The sequence below is a fragment of the Tamandua tetradactyla genome, chromosome 21, assembly GCF_023851605.1.
Source record: "Tamandua tetradactyla isolate mTamTet1 chromosome 21, mTamTet1.pri, whole genome shotgun sequence".
In the NCBI taxonomy this organism is placed as follows: Eukaryota; Metazoa; Chordata; class Mammalia; order Pilosa; family Myrmecophagidae; genus Tamandua; species Tamandua tetradactyla.
The window spans coordinates 4632035-4655820 of record NC_135347.1 but is presented as its reverse complement, the minus strand read 5'-3'; the positions used below and the strand labels follow the sequence as shown (position 1 = coordinate 4655820).

General features: G+C 39.8%; 1 protein-coding gene across 6 annotated transcripts in view; it reads right to left on the bottom strand.

The window, feature by feature from the left end:
• The window catches only part of CEP120 (centrosomal protein 120), a 119593-nt gene extending 109125 nt beyond the window's left edge, over positions 1–10468 (bottom strand). For 2 of the 6 annotated variants that reach the window (XM_077138804.1, XM_077138805.1), the window contains exons 1-4: positions 9247–9433; positions 8908–8988; positions 4212–4368; positions 1944–2058 (exon numbers count right to left, since the gene is read on the bottom strand). In XM_077138804.1, coding sequence (XP_076994919.1) covers positions 1944–2058; positions 4212–4368; positions 8908–8956 — 321 coding nt within the window. In that variant the 5' untranslated portion in view covers positions 8957–8988; positions 9247–9433. Of the gene's footprint in view, positions 1–1943; positions 2059–4211; positions 4369–4590; positions 4690–8907; positions 8989–9246; positions 9434–9486; positions 9509–10348 lie in introns of those variants that run through there. The other 4 variants (XM_077138803.1, XM_077138806.1, XM_077138809.1 and 1 more) reach the window with 4 other exon arrangements.
• Between the last annotated feature and the right edge of the window lie 13318 nt (positions 10469–23786).

Here is a 23786-nt window from a genome sequence, read left to right as displayed (position 1 = left end):
ATGTGCCTGTTGCAGGAGACAACTTAGCCAAGAGAAAAGTCATGGCAGAACCATGGCTCTTGGTTCAAGATGTACAAGTAAAGAAGGAAAATCTTTTTCAGGTAAGGCCTAGGAACAAAGAGATACCGAGTACCCTAGGATGGGGGAAAAACAAATCTTTTAAATGATTTTAAAATTTCAGGCTTTTTTTTAACTGTTGCAAATTTGGGTCAAAGTGATTGGTTCATTGGCGTTATCACTGCTATCACCAGGAGCAATGTTAGTAACAGATAAATTTTTCTTCACAGAATTCTAACTTAAGACTCAAATCCAAGGACAGAAGGATTTAAAATAAAAGAGAGGATATTAATCTTACAGTTATTTTTCTTAAAAGTGTGACATTAAAAAAAAAAACTGAAGGGAAGAATTTTATTTTTGTTTTATTTAAATATGAGAGGATCGTATAGTAGCCCATGACAAACTCTGGGATCTATCCTGTAACCACTTTTTGAAGAGTGCTTTGAAAATTATTGCTTATTTCTTTGTTTTGTATATGCACTATACTATACAGGGAAAAAAAAAAAAGATTGCAGGGTACTTAGACCGAAGAAGAAGCATGCTTCAATAGCAAAAAGTACTAACACAGGAGTCAGAAACTCTTGAGTTCTAGTTGTACATCTCCACTAATAATCAGCTGGATCCCTTGATGACTAATGGAATTAAGGAAAATGTCAGGGACAAAAAGGAAATGATTTTAATGTTTCTTCTGCAAAAATCTACTGCATGCTTATTATGAATATGCCAGGCACTAGCCTGCGTTCCCAGAACACAGAACTGAGCAAAACCGAAAAGATTTCTACCCCCAAGAAGCTTACAGCCTCATGACAGAGGTTAGACAAATCAAATCACAAATATACTATGACTTGTTCCTTCACGGAAAAATTCTACGAAGGAAAAGTCCAGAGTGCTAGACAATCAATCACATAACAAGGGATCTAATCAAATCTGGGATTATACTTAAAAGAAAGAGCTTTTAGGAAATCGAGGTGGGGCTGCTTTAGATAGTGGGAACTACATCTTTAAAAAGCCTAGGGAAGGGCGGGCCGTGGCGGCTCAGCAGTAAGGAAGAGTTCTCGCCTGCCATGCCGGAGACCCAGGTTCGTTTCCAGGTGCCTGTCCGTGCAAAAAAAAAAAGGTCTAGGGAAGAAAGCAATTAAATAAAAATCAATATGACAATATTTTAGAGAGAAAATGTGGAGGAGTAGAACTAGAAGGGGCTGCAGAGCTTGGCAGCACCAAGTCAAATTAAGCATAATATGCCATGGTGAAAACTTTGGTTTCCTTCTCAGGGTACTGAGAAGAAATTCAGGAGAATTTTTTTTTTCATTTTTGTTTTATTGGGGGAGAAGGGGTTAAGGAAAAGTTGATTATATAACAAATACGTTTCCATAAATTCACTTGCTCTGACTACTACATGAGAAATGCAGAGAGCAGGGAGCAAGAGACCAATTAGAAAGCTACTATGATAGCCAAGATGAAAACTGATGGTGACTTAGTTTGGGGTGACATCAGTGAAAAGGCAGTCAGTAAATAGATCAGGAGGAAAAACAACCAACTGGAAATTCCAGGGCAGAATGGAGGCAGGGAAAAGGAAGAGTTAAAGAAGACTTCCATATGTTCTTCTGCATAACTGGAGGGAAAGTGGTTATTAGTCACTGAAGCAGAGAAGAGGCTACCTTGAGCTTGAGGTAATGGCAATTTGGACATAGGTTTGAGCTTAGAGAGAAAGATGGGACTAAGCCAAAGGAATGGTAAAAAGGTCAGGGTTTTCTAATTCAAATTCATAAAGAATTGTCACACTAGCTCAAATTCATGATCTATCAGGTCTAGTATCCCATAAGCTTTTTATCAATTCAAAATAATCAACTAACATAATCTTTAACAAAATGTCTAAAAGTCAATACCTGCTTTGTCTCCTGGGCAGTTCTTAAATCCAGAACAATGTAACCTATGGTTTCCTTGGCTGAAGAGGAAGGATCCAAGGCAAAACACTGGAGTTTGATAGGGGTACGCTGTAGTCTGTAACATAAAAATGTATATGATAAATGTTTTTTGTTTAATATTGAATCAACTTTCTATTAGCATTGGAAAATTACCTATTGCTATCAAATCAATTATAATTTTGTTGAGTAAGCTATTTCCAATACGTATTTTCTGAAAAACTCTTCAACTGGAGACAACAGACTATTAATTAGGTCTACTTATCCATATACCAACCAAATAACTGCAGATGTAATTGGCTGTGAATGCAACCAATATGCTCATGATTTAAGTCCAAGAAATGTCCTGTTGGTTCTGTTACTCTAGAGAACCCTGACTAATACTAATACTAATACAGTTCAACATCAGTAGCCTTAGGAAAATATAAATCAAAACCAAAATGAGTTACTAATTCACACCTACTGGAATGGCTACTGAAAAAATGGAGAATACCAAATGTTGGTGAGGATGTAGAGAATTTGGAATTCTTGTGCATTGTTGGTGGGAAAAATTGGAATTCTGGTACATTGTTGATGGGGATGTGAAATGATGTAGTTGCTATGGAAAACAGTTTGGCAGTTCCTCAAAATTCAAATATTAAATTACCATATAGCCTGGCAGTTCTACTCATAGGTATATACACCAGAGAGTTGAAAGCAGGGATTCAAATAGATATTTGATTTCTAGTTCTTTATGTATTTTAGATATTAAACTCTTATCAGATATGATTTGCAACTATCTTCTTCCACTACATAAACTGTCTTTCACTTTCTTGATGATATCCTTTAATGCACAACAGTTTTTAATTTTGATGAAGTTCAGTTTATCTTTTTTGTTGTTGCTTATACTTTGGTGTCATATTTAAGAATACATTACCAAATACAAGGTCCTGAAGATTTTCCACATGCTGTCTTCTAAGAGTTTTTTATTTTAATTCATATTTCATAAACTATTAAAATTTAAATTAACAATTTAACATAAGATAAATTGTTTCATAAGCATGATACTGTCTAATATAGCAAGGGCTCTTTTTGAACTCAGAACATTTATAGAGGCTCATGCAGTGAACAGATTAAATTTTGTTATGTAGTTTCCTATACTAGAACTACTATGAAACCTGCACTTGTTACAAAATCATTATTTCTATATACAATTTATCTGTGTTATCTTCTCAGCCTACAATAATCAGAGTGGTACAAGCTGGCACTAACACAACTGTAAACATAACCACATTCAGACACTAACATCTCATAGCAATACTCTAAGGGCTATTTCACATGTCAATGAAAGGAAATACAAAATTGATATTTTCTAAGAATTTAATACCTCTTAAAATAAATTTATGGACTGATTTATCAATAGAAGAAAATAAACTCCTTTCGAGTTTATTTTCTTTAGTTTTCTATTTTGATTTGCTTTAGCATTGAGAAAGAGGAAGTACTGAAATGATTATATGTTTCTTAGAAGGAAATGTACTTTCAATCCTTTTTTTTCTTAATAAGAAGTAACACTATTTTAGTCTGTTTCTGGTTATAAGTTCATGAAATAACAAGATGCTATAACTTTAAATGTTTCTTACACTAATAAAGTGCCTAGATGTCTAAAATCAAATATAAACATAATTATAAAGAATCCCCTATACAATTACTTCCATAACTTTTCATTGGATGCCTCTATTTATCCTAAGCAAGGCAGGTGAAATATATAATATATGAACCAACAGAAATCAGAATGAATTCTTACTCATATTTAACATCAGGCATGTTTCATCATAGCATTTCTAACCCATCAACAGTCTCATACATTTGCAAAGCAAAACAAAACAGAACAAATAGCAGCTAAGTATATTGGTTAAAAGCTTAGATTCGAACTACATGGCCTAGGTTCCATCCACCTAACTGACTTTTGGTAATGGATTCTTAGATATGACACCAAAGTACAAGCAACAGTTACTTAACCTCATGGGCTTCAGTTTCTTCCTCCATATTTTGGGGAAAATAATAATACCTAATTCATAGTTTAAACGAGCTATAGATGGAAAGTACTTGAAAAGTTCCTGGCACATTAAAAAAAAAAAATCAATGAATGTCATTATTAGTATTACTATAATCTAATCAGAAATATAAATCTATTTATAACAGCCTGAAAAAGAGGAGAATAAAGATGCCATTTAAGTTAAAAATAATAGTCACCTGTGTTGATGAAGTGCTTTCCTGTCAATTTCCCAGGCTAATTCAGTAGCAAATTCTGGCTGATCAGTATGGTCCACAGGATCAGTAGCCAACTGTTCTCCATCAAATTTTGCTTCTACAACAAGCATATGCTTTGGACGTTTGGGAAAATAACGACCTGGAAAAAATAAGATTACACAAATTAATCAGAAGTACATAAAAACCAATACTTCTAAATTAATATATTTTAAGGATGGTTGACAACATAAATTCCATAAATTACCTCATAATAACACATATTCACAGATACACTTTCATGATTAATAAGAAACATGAATCAAATTGTAAGCTATAATTTATAAATTAGTGCTTCTCAAACATTCATGTACATATGACTCACCTGCAGATCTTGTTCAAATGAAGATTGTGGTTCAATAGGTCTGGGATGGGGCCTGAGAGTCTACATTTCTAACAAAATTTCAGGTGATAAAATGCTGCTATCCTTGGTTCACACTTGGAGTAGCAATTATATAAATAACATTTATAATTAAAGAGTTAAAAATGTCATTAAACCAATTTTTGATATTATAGAAACAGTACTCAATACAAAACAAAGTCAGCTGGAAGTTTGGAAATTTTCAATTTGCCAAAACATATTTACTTGCATCTTAATTTTCCTGTTAATTCTGTTTAAGAATGCTTTTCACATCAGCCAAAGAAAAATAAATGCATGAATTCATTCATTCTATTCTCAAGGACAATGTCATATACTTCCTAGAAATAGGAAAATACTCTATATACATATCAATTTTCACTGGTACTGCCTGACCCAATTCCTTCAATGTTCATGGAGAGACTATTCAGAGACAAGCACTATGTCAGATGGCGGGATGCAAAGAGAATAAAACTTTTACCTGTTCTCAAGGAACTAAGGATCTAGTGGAAAGAAACTAATTTTTAAAACTGAAAACAGGAATCACCAAGGAAGCAACTAAGAATCTTGCACTCAAACCACCAGTCCTCCCAGTTAGGTATCTACCCAGGTGAGAGGAATCTTAACTATTGTTAAATAAATTTCTGTAGCTACTCATCCTGGCACAGGCCCCTCAGGAGTTAAGCTGGTCTGAAAGAGCTTTATTGCAAACTTTGTGAATTTCAACCTGAGGCTCTCATTTAAAACTCTCTATTTTGGGAGTCTTAATATATATGGCATGGCTTTTCATTTGCACTCACAGAAGCCCCTCTCTAGAACTCATTTTCAGCTGCTCTAGACAAGCACTAGATTCTCCAAACAAACTTCATATATACCAAAGAACCTATATTTGCAATCAGACCAACATTACTACATCCTTCAAAAGGTCTGAGAACATAGGACAGTGGGAAAAAACTGGTGCCTCCCTCTCCCCACAGACAATTAACACCTTGATAACAGAAATCCTGTCTTTTTCATCCTTGGAACTCAATACACAGCCCATATTTTGCTTATGGCAGAAACTCAATCATTTTCTTTTGAATAAATGGTATTTCCAGATGTGTGATCAAGAAAATGCAAACAGTTCAGCATAGTTGAAGCGCTGTTTAACATAATGGATAAATGGCAGGAGGGGATGAGACCAAAAAGGTAAGCAAAAGGTCATGTATACAGTTGTAAAGAGGGTCAACAATATCCTTTAGGACAAAGGATTTTAAGGAAATCTGATTTGTATTTCAGAAAGATTATCCCCAGATAGGAATGTAGGCAGTAAATGCATTCCAAAAGGGAAGAAAACACTTTGGAAACCAGATCAGTGAAAAGATTACTTCAACAGATTAGGTGGACAACAATTATCCAAATTATTGAAGGCACTCACAATGGAAATTCATTCATTCAAAACTTTCGTTTTGCATATACTATTATTTAGAAAATGGAATCAGTACATGACTACCTGGAAGCTAGGATGGGGAGGTAATGCAGGATGACTCTCAGGTTCTTGACTTAGGGCAATAGAATGATGAATGGAAATACAAACATACAAGAGGAGGGACAGTTTGGAGGGAGGAACGCATGCCAGTTTTAGGTATGTTTGTGGCAACAGCTTCTAACTGAAATCCCTGACTCCAGGATCTCTCCCCTGCACAAACTTGTGAAGCTTGCAAAATCCACTCCCCTACTTAGACTGCCTTCTTATTCCTAAGCACATTAAATGTAAACTCCTTGGCCTGGCTCTTAAGATCCTCCAAGGCCTACCCACACCAACTATCAACAGCTTATTTCTTACCATGACACTCCTAATTATTCCCTCTCCTCTCCTCTGGTCATGTAGCAGACCTCTTCAATGTTCCATGAACCCACGTGCTCATTCCCACACGGACCTGAGTTATCAAATCACTGGAACGGCTTTCCTTCCATCCAGCCTCACTGATTTAAAGCTCGATCGTCAAGGCACTCCTCCATGATCCCCATTTGTCCTCCAAAACCAACATTCACTGTCCATATTGCATATTTTTAATACAACTCAATTTATCGCTTCCTGCATACTAATTCGATGTCCCCAAGTAGACAGACTCCTAGGTCACTGAAAAAAGAACTCCCGATAAATGTTTCCTCATAGCATGGGGCACAACTCTAAGTTAAAAGCTTGTTAATCAAATTAAAGGGATTTCATCCTGGTACTGTGGGATCAACAATGCTATCATGACAAAAGGGGGGAAAAGTGTAGCTAATAAAGTACCAGTGGCAGAAAGAGTTCAAACAGAGTCGAGAGGCTGCTCTGGAGGTTGCTCTTACATAAACTTAAGTGAGACACTGCTACCTATCATAACTTGTCAAATCCCAACCAAAACCATTCCAGCCAATCCTAACAAACTCTAAGGCAAAGGTTCCATGTACTGGGCAACTTTCTAGAAACCCACAACCTCCAGATGGATTCCTGGACAAGGTAAGTCCTAAAACCTAGAGGGGCCACTCTCTCCAGCACATCAGCTAGTTCCGTCTCCCTACCCCATATTATTTTTTGACAGCCCCTTCCAATATGAAAAAGTTAGAATGGTCAGAGTCCAAATACCCCTAAAGAGTGCAAGAAAGATCAAAGACGATGGTGGAGTTATACAGAGAAAGTAGGATTTAACAAACGAGTATGACTGCTGAATCATTATATTGATACTTCTTTTAGCCTCCAGAATCTTAAGAGCAGCTAGAAGTAAAAACCTAAAATTGTTGATTTGTAACGCATCCAAACTCTGAAATCTGTTCTACAACTAATGTGGTGATATGCTTTGAAATTTATTGCTTTTTTGTATATACATTATCTTTTACAAAAAAAAAAAAGTCAATTGTCATGATAAAAAAAGAAATATTTATTCTGTCTAGCCTTCAATTTTCTGGAGCAACTACTAGAAGGAAAAGTCTGAAATGATGGTATGGTAGCTCATGAGAAACTTGGGGATTTGTCTTGTAACTACTTGTTGAAGAGTGCTTGGAAAACTACTGCTTTTTTTCTTTCTTTTTTTGTATATATGTGATATTATACAATAAAAATTTTTTTAAAAATTAAAGGGGATTTCAGTCTCAGATATTTAGACAACCAGTTATCTACCAGTTAAAAATATCCTAACTCTGACTCTTTATGGCTAGTCCCAATTCATGGGACTCAATAGCATGTCCCAATTTTCCCCAAAACTCAAAAATTAGATTTATAACGTTTCCTTCCTTCTCCCTTACCGCAAAAGTAATGCCTGGCCTTCACAAAGTGCCCTCCCATCAAAAAAATAAAATAAAATCCAGCCACACCTCTGGCTTACTCGAGATGACATTTTATTCTGATCATATTATTCAGAACCTGGCCTCAATTTATCTATCTAGCCCCTATCACCTCCACTTTCCTGCAATCTGCTCTCCAACCTCGTTAAACTTACACAATCCCAAAGCATGACTTACTTTCCAGGCCTTAGATGTTTTCTGCTCTCCTCTTTGCTTGGAACGTCCTTCCTTCCGGTACACCTAAGCGATACCTAGTCATTCTTTGGGAACCAAATACATGTCATCTCCTACAATGAACAAGCCTTCCCCGACTTCCCCGCAGAGGTGGTCATTCCCTCTCCTACAAGACCATGAATGATCTGATCCTTTCTCCATGTTACATCCTAGGTTTTGGAACGAGGACACTGCCATGCTTCAACTCCCGTCACACTGCCTTACACTCAATAAACTCCCAATCGGCAAATACCACGCGTTCAACACACAAAACTACAATGCATGTATTAACAGACACACAATGTCATCTGTGAAGCCCTCCAAGGAGACCCCGAAAGGGAAAGGCCTCGGCCATAGTCCGGAAAGTACAGGAAGCACGTATTCAAGTAAAAGGCGAAGTTCTTACAAACCGTATTACCGCGGGACCATTAAACTCAGAGAGAATGAGCTTTCCAAGAACACTTCCAGCTCACATGGGAAAGCCATCGACGTGTTGACTTCTGGTGGAAATCGTTCATCCTAGACTTTACGGGGCCACAGCTACTGACGCGAAATATCATCTCCCCCATCAGCTCTCGTACTCTCCTGAGATTTTTTTTAAAAAATCAACTGCCTAACACGCCTCAACGTACAACTCTGAGAAGTCCTTGAGGACCACAAACGCAAAAATGACAGGGTTTTTTTAAGTTACCGAAACCTCGGTCCCACCCTATTCATTTAAAATTCAGGGAGCAGCAGCTGCAAAAGCAAACCCCGGCCGCTCACCTTCAAGGATGGACACGACAATGAGCAGCTGGTCGGACTTGGAGACCATGGTCGCGACTGGCGGCCCGGAGGCGGGGGGTGCTGGAGGGAGAGGGGCCCGGGTGAGTCGCAGGAAGCCCGGGGCACCCAGCCAGGCTCCCGGCGGCGGCCCAGGCGCCCGGCCACAGCGGGCCTCCGACGCCGAGCCCCTGCTCCGCGGCCCGGCCCCGCCGCGGGCTGCAGCACGCCGGGCTCCCCGGCCCCGCGCCGCCAGCCCAACCCCTCGCCCTGCCCCGACCCCAGGCAAAAGTCGCTCCGCCGCCCGAAGAGCAGGGAGACTCAAGCCCGCCGTCAGAAGACCTTTTGCCGCCTGCGGAACCGCTTTTCCAACGCCGGGGCAGCAACCGCAGCATCCACGGCAGCCGCAGCCACAGCGCTTCCGCCTAGCAACCACGCCCGCAGGCCCAGCGACCCGGGGACGCTGGAGGACAAAGGGCGATAGAGAGCAGCGCAGTCGAGGGTAGAACGCCCCTCGCCCACTTCACCTCACGCCCTTTTAAGCACCGTTCCAGAGCCCTGAGGAAAAGAATAGTTCATTACCTCACAGCGCCCCCTGCTAGTGGGACGAGGAAAAGTGGGCGAGTGCGCGAGAAGCAACTGCGCAAGCGCGTTACTGCAGTAAACGCTTCCTGCAGCCTTAGCGCTGGGGTGGAGAGCAGCGTATTCTCTGCTTCCCGCCCCACACGCACCGTAGAAATACAGTAATGGTGAATTTTAAAAAGAACAGAGCAAAAGACTAGCTCCGTTCGGATCCTCAATGTCAACACTTCTTAAAAATTAAAACAAAAAAAAAAATGACGACTTAAATATGAGCTCGAAAATCCCCAAATGGTCCTCACAGGGCACCTCAACTGCTGCGCTTTCAGAGCAAGTAGCGTCAATACGGTAATCAGTGTACCTGGCGGAGCTGGCAGAGAACTTCCTGTACAGTAGAAAATACCCGAAAACAAAAACACTGTCGCGTGGGCGGGAAATTAAACGTATAGGTTCTTCTATTCCCTGAGCACGAAGTCTAAACGTTAGCCTACTCTTCAACTTTACATCCAAGCTGCAGGTTTTCTTACAGAAGCTCGAAATCTTCTGTAGATTACCTGGCTTGAGCCTGGAGCCGGCCTGCAGGCACTGCCCTCCTCTCCCGCCCCAGCAGCCCGGGCCTTTCTCCCCTTAACAGACTGGACGGAGGCAAAGCCCTTAGGAGCAGAGCGACCCCCAGTTTCGCCGTGCGTGGGGGACACTGCCCCCGCGCCGTACCCCTCCTCCGCCCGCGCGCGGACGTCCCCGGGGAGGACACGCGAGTTCGCGGGGCCGGCTTGCGTCTGCTCGGCGGCGTGGCTGGCCGTGGTGTTTGAGGATAAGGTGCATCCCACAGCCGAAAAATGTAGCGGAAGATCACAAAACTCACCCGAGCCGACTCCCACTAACTTAATAGATTACAAGTGATTGAAACCAGGAAGGGGAAGGGAGAAGGGATTCGAATCAGGGTCTCCCACTCCCAGGATCCACGCGTAGAAGCGGACTGCCCTCCCCTCCCCTTTCTCTACCCTCCCCTACCCTCTCCTCCCCCTCTCCTCCACCCTTTCACTCCCCTTCCCCTCCCCTCCCTCCCCTCCCTCCCCTCCCTCCCCTTCCCTCCCCTTTCTCTCCCCTCTCCTCCCTCCCTTTCCTCCCTCCCCTCCCACCCCCTCCCTCCCCTCCCACTTCCCTTCCCCCCCTCCCTCTCCCTCCCCGCCCACTTTCACTCCCCCTCCTGCTACATGTCACGTGGAGGCAAAAGTGGCTCCAATTCCACGAGTGGACAGAGGGCGTCTTCTGAGTCTGGAAAATTGAAAGGAGATGATCTTCAGACCCGTTGTTTTTTGGGTGTTTTTTTTTTTTTGGTGAAATGCCTGAATGGGACCTTTTTATTCTCACACTAAGCAAGACCTTATTAACCAGGAATTTGGAGGGAAAAAAAAAACACCTGGTTTTTTATTTTGCATTTTATAATCGTTTACTTCAAATTGTTTGCTTTGCAGCTGGCCTCCACAAATAGTAAATGCCCATTTAGTTATCTTTTTTATATGAAGAGTCTCAGGCCTTAAGTAGTAGCTGTAAAAGAACCAGAAACTGCCAATCCAAACCCCCTGTTGTTAGGGTTTCCAGTGGGGCTTAAAACCTAGATTATAAATCATAATTGTATGCCAGAGAATAATCTCAGGTCGTGAAAAATCTGAAAATCATTAAAATTAAGAAAACCTTCCACACAGTGAAATGTTTACAGTTCCTTTATCTGAAATGTCCCTAAGAACATTATTACTCCTAATCATAGCTACTGAAAAGACACCAGCTTAGTTAGCATGGTGCTTTTTCAGACTGTACAAATTAATTGCATGCAATTTCCCATTTAGAAATGGAATTATAATTTCATCAGCATCTATGGGCTCCTTTTCTGTTCTTCCATAGTTTAATTTCCTCTAATACGCTAATAACTTCAGTTCTAGCTAAATCATCGCATTTTAACTAAATTCATGAGGGAAAATTTGGTAATAAGCTTATGAAGAAACAAGTACAGTTTCAGAATATGAAATTTTTTTTTACTATTAGACCATGTGCTATTACACTTTACACTTTAAACATGCAAATTCAAATGGATATATTTTATTAAAAGTTTGATGTTGAATTCATTAGTTTATCAGTCTAATAGCTAATCATATTAGTCAGCTTTCTATTTCTATGAATTTTAAACAGCCAAAAAAAAAAACCCCAGAACATTTTGACTTATTTTAACAGAACATGTTGACTCATTCTGTATCTACTTCATATTTTTGAAAAGCACTTGACCGTTTAGGTTTTTTTCTTATAGTTTTTATCTTTTCAACATGTTCTGCAATCCACCACAGGAGGGATTGTGACCTGAGCTGTATTCTCCTGCCTCCCCCTTGCCCCCACTCCCCGACATCCCACCCACCCTCACCCCTCAGACATACATTCAGGAACACATTAAGTAAAATTTAAGGCGAGTTCCCAGGCCTCGGAAAATGAACATATCTGTTGAATAACTGCTACTTGCGCAACGTGATACCAGACCCTGCCCTTCAAGAGAAACTTAGAATATGGCCTCCAAATGAAAGCGGGGGTGGAGGTGGAAGTAGTAACCAGTAGTTACTACTAGTGCCAAGAGGACTTGACTCCTGCAATGAAGAATCTGATATCATTAAACTTGTCAGTTAATTGGATCCCATGAGGAACAGCCACGAATAGCTATCATAGGAGATGCAGTATTACCCCAGCTCCACAACGTATCAGCTTTGTGACTTGACCAAATCACTTCTTTTCTCTGCTCTTCGTATTCCCACTTGTAAAAGAGGATTGATAGTTCCCATCTCCTGAGTTTTTTGAGGATTAAGGGCATCCCTTCTGTGGGACCTGTGCCATCATGGAATCTCTGTAGGTGGAGCATCTTTCATACTCTCCCATGTTGCTCTATGTTTATGTTCTAGGGGTGATATCCCCCCAGAAAGTTTCTCCTCCTGGCTTTTATGAAGGACTGCAGCACAGCATCCCAAAGTCAAACAATCCTGCAGGTCAGGCCAGGGTTGGCCTTCAGGCTGTCAGTTTTCAGGGCCGAGTGGGGATGGAACCATCATTGTTTAACAGGACAGCCCTTCTCAAGCCCAGCCCGGCTCTGTGCCCTTCTCTGTACCAGCTACTTTGTTGCCATGCGGTAAAGGCCAGATTTTTCAAACTTTCTTGTGAAGCTAGAAATGCAGATTTTTGTTTTTATGTTAATGTATCCTATTTCTAAATGCTGGGAACCAATTTCAGTTAAACAACAACTACAAAAACAAAAACACACCACGAACCGATCCAAACATTTCTGCCAGCCACCAGTTAATTAGCGCCAGCCTAAATGCATCAAGGTGTTTACAACAGATGTCCCTGAAGGGCAGAGAAAAGAAAGTAGTAGGAAAAAGAGAAGAGATTACCCAAACCTGGGGAGGAGAGGGGTGCCAGTGTTCTTGAGGCTAGTTGGGACCCACATTCCGCTTGTTGGCAGAGCGTTGGGGAGGGGAGAGAAACAGGGATTGGTCCCATGGGGCCCTTGGGTGGTGGCATCTTCGGCTCTGACTTACCATCTTTGGCTCAGACTCTTAGGCCCCTAAATTGATGTCCCAGCCTCAAGGGACTTTTCCAGCTAAGAGACCAAAGAAAACACCAGACACGGACTGAGACAAGAGCATTTATTATAGGTATCTATTTACAGGAGTGAAAGAAGAAAGTCAATCAGGGAATCAACCTGCTCTGACAGTGGCCCATACAGAGCTCAGTGTGAAAGTTCTCCAGAATTCGGCGGGAATCAACAGGGCCAGTTATAGGGTCCAAGACAAAGACAGCAGAGTGGTCTTGCAAGTAAGATTATAGGTTAACAGTAAACATAATTCCAGGAAGGAGGAGTAAGGTATAGATTAACATTTTACGTAGACAGGGGTCTGGTTCCTTCCTTACATTGATCATCTGTGCACTCTTCCTTTGTAAAGAGTTTAGCTTAAACATTAACTGACCCAGATCATGCTAGTGGCTGCGAGCTTTAAAGTTTCACAAAGACCCAGGGAATGGTTTGGCCCCTGGGCTCCCACAGTTAACATAGAATCAGCAAACTCACTAGACTTTTACGAATCTTGTAGGCTTGGGTGATGGACAGCTCATCAATGACCAGCAAGGGCAAAAACTGCCAAGCCTCCCCCAAAATTTGCTCTGTGTGAGAAACCCAACCCTTCTGCATAACACTTTGTGTATGGCATAGGAGCCCCAGTAATGACTGAGATTGAGTTTCCTCACTTTCGGAATGGAAGCTTTGGTTTGGATTTAAGTGTATAAAGGAAAGCAGCATTTCTTACAGCTGTTCTTAACAAGGTTACTTTCCTTTGGGGTGAGCTTTGGGCCACCCAGTCCTGGTGGGAGCCACTGTGGTTCTCTCTGGAGGCATGGTGTAGGGGGCAAGAATCCCCACTGTCCACACAGCTGCAAAGCTGGGGACATTTCTGGGACTGTGGCAGAGGCTTCAGTCCAGCAGAAGATACTGCTCAAGGGTGCCCTGGAAAGGGTATGCCTTTAATAGAGGGCTTGTTCTAGTTTGCTAACTGCCAGAATGCAATATACCAGAAACGGAATGACTTTTAAAAAGGGAAATTTAATAAGTTGCAAGTGTACAGTTCTAAGGCTGAGAAAAATGTCCCAATTAAAACAATCTATAGAAATGTCCAATCTAAGGCATCCAGGGAAAGACACCTCGGTTCAAGAAGGCCAATGAAGTTCAGGGTTTCTCTTCAAGTGAGAAGGCACATGGCAAACACGGTCAGGGTTCCTCTCTCACCTGGAAGGGCACATGGTGTCATCTGCTGGCTTTCTCTCCTGGCTTCCTGTTTCATGAAGCTCCCTGGGAGGTGTTTTCCTTCTTCATCTGCAAAAGTTGCTGGCTCGTGGACTCTCTGCTTCTCATGGCTGTGTCCTTCTCTGCTCTCAGAATCTCTTCCGTTCTCCAAAATGTTTTGTCTTTTATAGAATTCCAGTAAAAAGTAATCAACACCCACCTAGAATGGGTGGAGACATGTCTCCACCTAATCCAGTTTACCAAGTGCTCTGGATTGAGTCACATCTCCAGGAAGATAACCTAATTAAAGTTTCAAACATACAGTACTGAATAGGGATTAGAAGAAATGACTGCCTTTGTAAAACGGGATTGGGGTTAAAATATGGCTTTTCTAGGGTACATACCTCCTTTCAAACTGGCGAAGTGGTCATATAGTAGAGGCAGCAGACTTTTGAGGGGGCTTCACTCAGCCTGCCATGAATTATCATAAACTGGGTAGCTTAAAACAACAAAAATGTTTTCTCTCACAGTTTGAAATACCACAGGTCAAAAAGTCAGAGTGACAGCAGGGTTGGCTCCTTCCGGAGGCTCTGAGGAGAAATCAACTCATGTCTCTCTCCTTGCTTCTTGTGTCTGCCAGCAGTCCTCAGTGGTCCTTGGCTTGCAGACACATCACTCCAGTCCCTGCCTCCATCTTTACATGGCCTCCTTATCTGTGTGTCTCTCTGAATCCTCTCCTCTTCTGATAAGGACACCAGTTACTGGATTGAGGGTCCACCCTAAATCCAGGATGATTCATCTCAAGATCCTTAACTAATTACATCTGCAGAAGCCCTATTTCCAAATAAGGTCACATACTAACGTTCCGGCAGAATGCTGGGGATACACTATTCACCCCGCAGTAGGGATGGGGAGATGGTGGACACTGGGATGAAAGATCCACTCCTGTAACATTGCGACTTTGGGAAACACGAGGTGACCTTGTGGGGGTTTGATTCACCCACTGCATAATGCCTGTGTGTGTCAATATTCTTTTCCTCTGAAAAGCTTCCTTTGACATCCTGAAGCCAATAGTACAGGAAAAACTGGTGCCAGCTTACTCAGCTGTCTGGTGAAGAAACTTCCCAGGCTTCTGGGTGAGTGTCTTGGCTCACACAAGTCTGCCCCCATAGCGTCTTCTGTGTTATGAGATCTCTATGGCACAAGAGTTCTGTTTTTATGCTGCTATTGCAAATACACCTGAAGGCTATGAAGCTACTCCCTACCTCTCTGTACTATAATGAACAATAGAAATAAATTACAAAAACAGAAAATAATATCCCCCCTTTGAATTCAAAGGAAAGCCTAAACATATGGCCTGGGGTCAAAGAAAAGTCTCTTTAGACTTCTTGCCTGATCCCTAAATGATAACACAAGCAGGTCCCCTAGTCACAAGCTGTTTTACTCTTTTTTTTTCTGGGTGCATGGTTCAGGAATAGAACCCAGGTCTCCTGCATGAAAGGCAAGTATTCTACCACTGAACCACCACAAGCTATTTTAAAAGCAGGGTAACACAACTGCTATTCCTTGGTGATTGCAAAAACAAACAAACAAAAATACTGTCCTTCCTAAATTTCTACTGCCAGCATAATGCTTTGTATTTGTATAAATGTGTACATTTCCAAGCAGGTTCTAACATGTGTAACCGGATACTGAATGGGGACTTTTCAGGTTGCCCTGCAATTATCACCCAAGACCCAAAGGATGACAAAGAGGCCTCACGTTCCTTCTTTCCAAAGAACATCCAAGGCAATTAAGGCCCAGTCACCGCTTCTGCTCTTTGTAAAAGGTGACGCTACTGCTTTGCTACCCACAAACATCACTCTACCACCCACCTAAGGCTGTGTTCAAAGATGATGGACCAAGGAGTGGTAAGTGATAAGCCTAAGGCCTTTCCTGTAATAGGGGGGTAAGAGTTCTTGTTCTCTCTACCCTAAGCCAAGTTAAAAAGGGTAAGTCCAAGAGAAGCTCTCACGGATATTGAGGGACTTGCTTAGGTAGAAAGAAAAGAGAGAAAGAAAGAATTAGGGGAAGGAGAGAGAGCAAGAGAGAGAGATTAGCAACCTGCATCCACATGTCCACATTTTACTGAGGAAAATATGTGTGAGATTCCCATGGATCAAAAGGATATAGTGGCAGGTTACTTCCACCGAGCCCACTTGTGGCACTCTTTTGAAAAGGACACCTTGCCAGGTGTGAAGAATGCAGCAGCAAGATGCCGTGGGGTGAAGATTCTGGAAAGGAACTGAAAAGAGTTTAGAAGCTGTTGAATCAGACTAAGTTAGACAAGTCTCTGGGAGGAGAATATATTGCATTGGAAAACCCTTCCCTTAATGCATTGTCCCCAGAAAACTTACACATTTATTCTAGGAGAGACTTAGCATTTAGCTGGCTGCCACCCAGAGGGCATCAAAGACTGATGGATTTGGACCAGAAAAGCAGCAAGAGAGAGAGAGAACCACGCCTGCATCTATTAAGATAGGGACATTTGCACTGTCTCACCACCCCTGATCCCACGGTTTTGGAAGGGAAAGGACCCCAAAAGAACAGAAGAGAAGGAGTGAAAAAGTTGATCCCACATCCTCCCTAATCCAAGTCTCTTAGGTGCACATTTTGCTGGATTGGGAGGAGATGAGATGCCAAACAGATATGCAGTTGAGTTTTAAATTGCATTACATTGAACTGGTCTGATATTTTAATAGCTGAAAATGGCCAGAAAACAATGGGATCAGCCCAAACTGTCATTATGGGGTGGGAAAATGGAGCATAGTAATTGGAGAGCAGTAATTGGAGAAAAGTGAAACTATTTCATATTTGTACTCTGATCACAGTTCAGACTGTTGAATAAACCAGTTATACATTTTGACTCTTCTGATCTTTCCAGCAACAATATGTGGAGAGTAAAGCATGGTGTTTTACCACCATTTAGCAGATGAGAAAAATCTCAAGGATGATAACTTCAACAAATTGGTGAGTGTCAGAGCTCAAATCTTTTGAATGCCTTTGTTAACCTATCCCAGTGATTCTCAAACTGGGCTACACATAAGCCCTGGGAACACTGTGCTAGAGTAGCAACTCTGGGTATCATATTGTGTAGCCACAATGTTAATCAATGGTAAAAAATTAAAACATTGTTTTCATATTAAAACAAACACGAAGCTATTGTGGATACGATATAAATTTTGCATGACTTTAAAAGATAGAAGATAACACTTGAAAGAAACGTTTTGGACTACATCTTCAGCCTTCACCTCCCCAGCCCCATCCGTGTTAGCTCTCTTCTGCGGTTAAGGGATCAGTTGGTGGACTTTGTGAGACGCCACCACTCATATCTTTTTCTTTTTTTTTTTTTTTACATGGGCAGGCACCAGGAAATGAACCCGGGTCCTCTTGCCTGCTGACCCACCGTGGCCCGCCCACCACTCATATCCTTGAGCCATATTCACCTTGAAAGTCATTTGGAGTGAAAAGAAGAAATGTAATGTTTAAGGGAGCAGTTGTGGTGGACTAGATTATATCCCCCGACCAAAGACATATTCTTAATTTTGTATCAGATTTTTATTTTGAAATAATTTCAATCTTACAAGACAGTTAAAAACCCATAAAGGCAGCTCCAACATACCTCTGCCCACCCAGATACCCCGATGCATCAATTTTTATCATTTTGTACATTTGCCATATCATTCCATCTGTCTAGCCATCTATCTGTCTACTGATCTATATAATTTCTAAGCATGTGAACATAGGTTGTCATACATCGTGCTCTGGAAAGATGTAATACTTCCACACATATCTCCTTAAAACAAAGCTACTCACTTATGAAACCACCTTAAGTACAGTTATCCAATTTAAACAATTTTGCCTTCATATTAAGCTTACAGTCTATATTCCAGTTTATATTTCCAAACAATTTTATTTTGGCCTTTTCTCCTCCATTATTATTTGCAGTCCAGGATCAAGGATTGCATTGAATTGCCATTGTCTCTTTAGCCCCTCTTTTTTTTTTCCAAGGACATGTCCTTAATCTTAATCTGTGTTCCTGTGGATATGAACCCATTTGTAAATAGGGCCCTTTGAAGATGTATTATCATAAGTTCGTGTATCGACTTTGCTAGGTTCTGGTGTCCAGCTGTTTGGTCAAGCAAGCACCAGCCGGATTGTTACTGGGAAGGTATTTCATGGATTTAAGTCATTAGTCAGTTTATTGCTGCTGTGACTAATTATAGCTAGGTCAACTAAGAAGATTTCCTTCAGCAATGAGAGCCATCTCATCCAACCAGTTGAAGGCCTAAAAGGTGGAAATGATGACTAAAGCAGTCAGAAGGAAGAATTTCTGTCTCTACTTCAGCCAGGCAGCTTCTCCTGGGGAATTCTTTGAAACCTTCAGTGTTGTTGCCAGCTTGTGGCCTGCCTCTAGAATTTGGACTTGTCAACCCCCACAGTCATGTGCGCCATTTCTGTAATGAATCTCATAATGTTTACATACATATATATCCTATCAATTTTGTTTCTCTGGAGAACCCTGATTAATAAACCATGTGGTATATTAATATATATTAATATATTAATATTATTATATAATAATATATATTATTATTAATATGGCTTAATAATAATATGGGCTTAACATGGAGTAAGCCAAGGAACTCCAAGGATATGGCAAGCCAGCATCAGAAAACTACAGACTTGAGGGAGAAAACATGCCTTGCTGATGCCGTCATTTGGACTTCCAGCCTCCAAAACCTTAAGATAATAAATACTTGTTTAATGCAACCCATTGTGCAGCATTTGTCATAGCAAACCTGACAAACTACTTCCACATAAATCCCCATGGGGTGGAAGAAGTTTAAATTTATTATCTTGAATATATGTTAAAATTATCTCAATATAGTGAATGAAGTTCATAGGAAGATTCATTTACGTATTCTACTTACTACAGATGTAAAGGGTTTTACATTTAATACGATGTACCCTCATGATTGCTGACTATGATAACAGAATGTTACTGTACTCTACAACATGCATTGCTTTTTTATTACAAAAATGCTTTATGTCCCAGATAAAAGCTGAATCAAAGATAAAAATAATGATTTTTCTTTTTCTTTTTTGGCTAAGAATTTGCTGGTGTCAACATTGACAGGCTTGTCCTAGCATTAGCCAGAAATATATAATCTTTCAAAATTGTCAAATATAAATTCTAGTAAGTTAAAAAATAAGTCTATTTTGTTCATTACCATATCCCTACTACCTAGAAGAGTATCTTACACAAATGTATAATAGATTATCAATAAATTCTTATTTGATGAATAAATTAAGCCAAACTTACAACATTAGAATTATATTTACACCAGATTTAGAAAGTGATAGAGATATAATCCTTGAATGCGTAGTCATGGTGAATACAAAACTAGGTGTGGATTAAAAAATATAGCTGTGAAATTGTGGTATTTAGACTGAATATAGGAAAATCACTAGCCACTCTCTGATACATTTAGAAAAACATTCTCATCTACTTTATTTCAGAAACTTTTTAATAATGTGAAGAAAATTATTTATTGTACTAGAGGAGAAAATAAATGTTTACAGTGATGCTTTGAGAAAAGTCTCAAAGGTTAAGATAAATATAAACAGATGATATGGATGAGTGCCAGGGACAAAGAATGAATGGCTTTATTTTGAAAAAATATTAATAGTCCTCCAAGTGTTTAGAGGAAAGAGAGAAAAAAAATGAAGAAAAAAAGGAAAGGAAGCAAAAAAAAGGTAAGGAAGAGGGACATAATATTAAAGTTCTATGTTTCCTTAGTGTTCTCATTGGCAGTCTCACAAGAAGTCTGAGTAGCAAAGGGGATTGCTCCATTAGGGAGTAAGAGGAGTATTAGAAGGAAAGAAGGAAGGAAGGAAGGAAGGAAGGAAGGAAGGAAGGAAGGAAGGAAGGGAGGGAGGGAGGGAGGGAGGGAGGGAGGGAGGGAGGGAGGGAGGGAGGGAGGGAGGGAGGGGGGGAGGGAGGGAGGGAGGGAGGGAGGGAGGGAGGGAGGGAGGGAGGGAGGGAGGGAGGGAGGGAGGGAGGGAGGGAGGGAGGAAGGAAGGAAGGAAGGAAGGAAGGAAGGAAGGAAGGAAGGAAGGAAGGAAGGAAGGAAGGAAGGAAGGAAGGAAGGAAGGAAGGAAAGAAGGAAAGAAAAGAAAGTGTGGTAGTTAGATTCAGTAGTTAACTTGGCCAGGTGAAGGTGCCTAGTTATATTGCTGTGGACATAAGCCAATGGTAAGTGAACCTCATCCATTGCTGATTACATCTGCAGTTGGCTAGGAGGCGTGCCTGCTGCAATGAATGATATTTGAGTTAACTGGCTGGTGCTTAAATGAGAGAGCTCAACCTAGCACAGCCCCAGCAGCTCAGCATACCTCATCTCAGCACTCGCAGCTCAGCCCAGGCCTTTGAGGTACAGAAAGGAATCACCCTGGGGAAAATTGTTGGAACCCAGAGGCCTGGAGAGAAGGCCAGCAGAGATCACCCTGTGCCTTCCCACATAAGAAAGAACCTCAGTTGAAAGCTAGCTGCCTTTCCTCTGAAGAACTATATGTCAACTAATTAAATCCCCTTTTATTGAAATCCAATCCATCTCTGGTGTGTTGCATTCCAGCAGCTAGCAAACCAAAACAGAAAGTATAACAAAATAAAAAATAGATAATTGGACTTCATGAAAATTAAAAACTTTTGTGCATCAAAGGACTTTATCAATAAAAAGAAGAGATAGACAAGAGAATGAGATAAAATGTTTGGAAACCATATATCTTATAAGGACTAAATATCCAAAAGATATAAAGAACTCCTACAACTCAACAACAAAAAGATAAACAACCCAATTAAAAATTTGGTGAAGGATTTGAAAAGATATTTCTCCAAAGAAGACATATAGATGGCCAATAAGCTCAGAAAAGAAGCTCAACATCATTAGCTACTAGGGACATGCAAATCAAACCCACAATGAGATACCACTTCACATCCACCAGAATGGTGATTATTTTAAAAATAGAAAATAAGTGGTGGTGAGGACATAGAGAAATAGGAACACTTATTCAGTGCTAGTGGAAATGTGAAATGGTACAGCCTATGTGGAAGAAAGTTTGGTGGTTCCTCAGGAAACTAAGTGTGCAACTGTCATATGACCTGGCAATCCCATTATTAGGTATATACCCAAAATAATTGAAAACAGAATTTTGAATGGATATCTGTACATGAATGTTCATAGCAGCATTATTCACAATTACCAAAAGATGGAAGCAACCCAAATGTCCATCAACAGTAGAATGGATAAACAAAATGTGGTAAACAATAGTATATTATTCAACCATAAAAAGGGATGAAGTGCTGATATATGCTACAACATGGATGAACCTTGAAGACATCACCTTAAGTAAAATAAGTCAGACAAAGTAGGACAAATTCTGTATGATTCCACTAACATGAAATAATTAGAATCTGCAAATTCATAGAGACAGAAAGAAGAGTACAAGTCACCAGAGGCAAGGTAGATAGAATTGTGGGAAGGGTGAGGGGGGATGTGGAGTCAATGAAAAATGAGTGCAAGATTTCTGTTAGAGATGATGGAAAAGTTTTGGTAATGGCCAGTGGTGAGGCTAGGATATCATTGTGAGTGTAATTAATCCCATTGAATTGTATGCTTGGGAGTGGTTAAGATGAGAAACTTCATGTTGCATATTTGTTTCACAGTTCCAGAAAAGAGAGAGTACAATGACAATTAAATGCAATACAGGCTTCTGGACTGCATCAAATAATGGAGGAAAAAATATCCAAAGGACATTATTGAGACAATTTAAAAAATTAGGAGTATAGACTGTAAGGTTTATATCAATGTTAAATCTTGAACTTGACACCTGTTCTTAATGTGGTTACATAAGTGAATATCCTTGGTCTTCAGAAACATAGATGGAAGTATTAAGTCTTCAAGGAACGTAATGAATGGGACCTATTCTCAAAGATTTAGAAATTGTTTAACAGATGACTGATAGAAGGATAGATGATAGAAAGAATGTTATAACAAATTGACAAAACTTTAAAGGGTTGTTAAATCTGGGTATCTGATAAGCTGTTTATTAGCGTTCCCCATATTAGATTTTTATTATTTTTGCAACTGTCCTGCAAGTTTGAAATTATTTCAAAATAAAAGTATAAAAAGAAAGACATATTTTAAAATCTAACCTTCTACAAAATATAAACTAATATTTCTTAATAAATGAGATGTATTTTTTGAAATATTGTTATTTAAAGTATGTATTTCTCAGTCAGTTATAACAATTCTTTTATTTATTTATGTATTTTTATTTAAGAAAAACAAGCAATACACTTAAACCCACCAAAAACGGATATCTTAGTTAGCTTAACCATAGGCATATTTAAATAAAGTAGTCATATAATAATTGTAAAGCCTGTGTTTTTGCAGTAAGTTTCATAAAACCAATTTAAAAATAAGGCAACAAGGAAAAATCTACATATTCCGATAGCAGAGTTCTTAAATTCTAATTATTAAAAACTAACTTAGATATCATATGATCAGATGTTAAAACTCTGAATGTTCACAAAATATCAAGTAGAAAGTTTTTACAAATATCTGCATTACTATAGTAATGACCTATATAATAATTCTTATTTATATAACATTTACATTATACCAAGACATGAGATATTTTAGTTTTGTCCACCATCCAACTTAACATATTGGTTTCTGTTACCTCTATTAAGGGATATGGACACACCAAAATGGTGTCTGTTCACAAGGGTGGCGTTAAAAAAAACTGTAATTACTTGGTTTTTTATCATTTTTATGCGATTTTACTGAGATATAGTCACACTTTATATAATCCATCCAACATATGCAATGAGTGGCTCACAGTATCATATAGTTATGCATTCATCACCACAATCAATTTTAGAACATTTTTATTACTCTAAAATCAGAAGTCAAAAGAAAAAAAAGAAAACCCAAAACATCTCATATCCCTTAGCTCCCACCCCATTATTTTTGTGGTCTTTATTACTAATCCACCAATATGCTGTATAAAGGGAGTGTCAGCCACAAGGTTTTCACAATCACACGGTCACATAGTAAAGGCCATATAGTTATACAATCATTATCAAAGATCAAGGCTATTGAATTACAGTTCAACAATTTCAGGTATTTCCTTCTAGCTATTCTAATACACTAGAAACTAAAAATAAATATCTATATAATGAGTCAGTAGGCATGTTTATCATTTTAGTTGTTGAGAATTTTAATGGTTTTGATACAGAGCATCCAAAAATTATTTTTTGTTGTTTTTTAATTAATAAGTCATTATGTGGCTAACACAAATGCCAAAGTCCAAACTTTTAATTAAGTTCCATGAGACAGGAAACTTGTTTGTTCAGAACTCTATATCCAGGGCCTGGAATAGT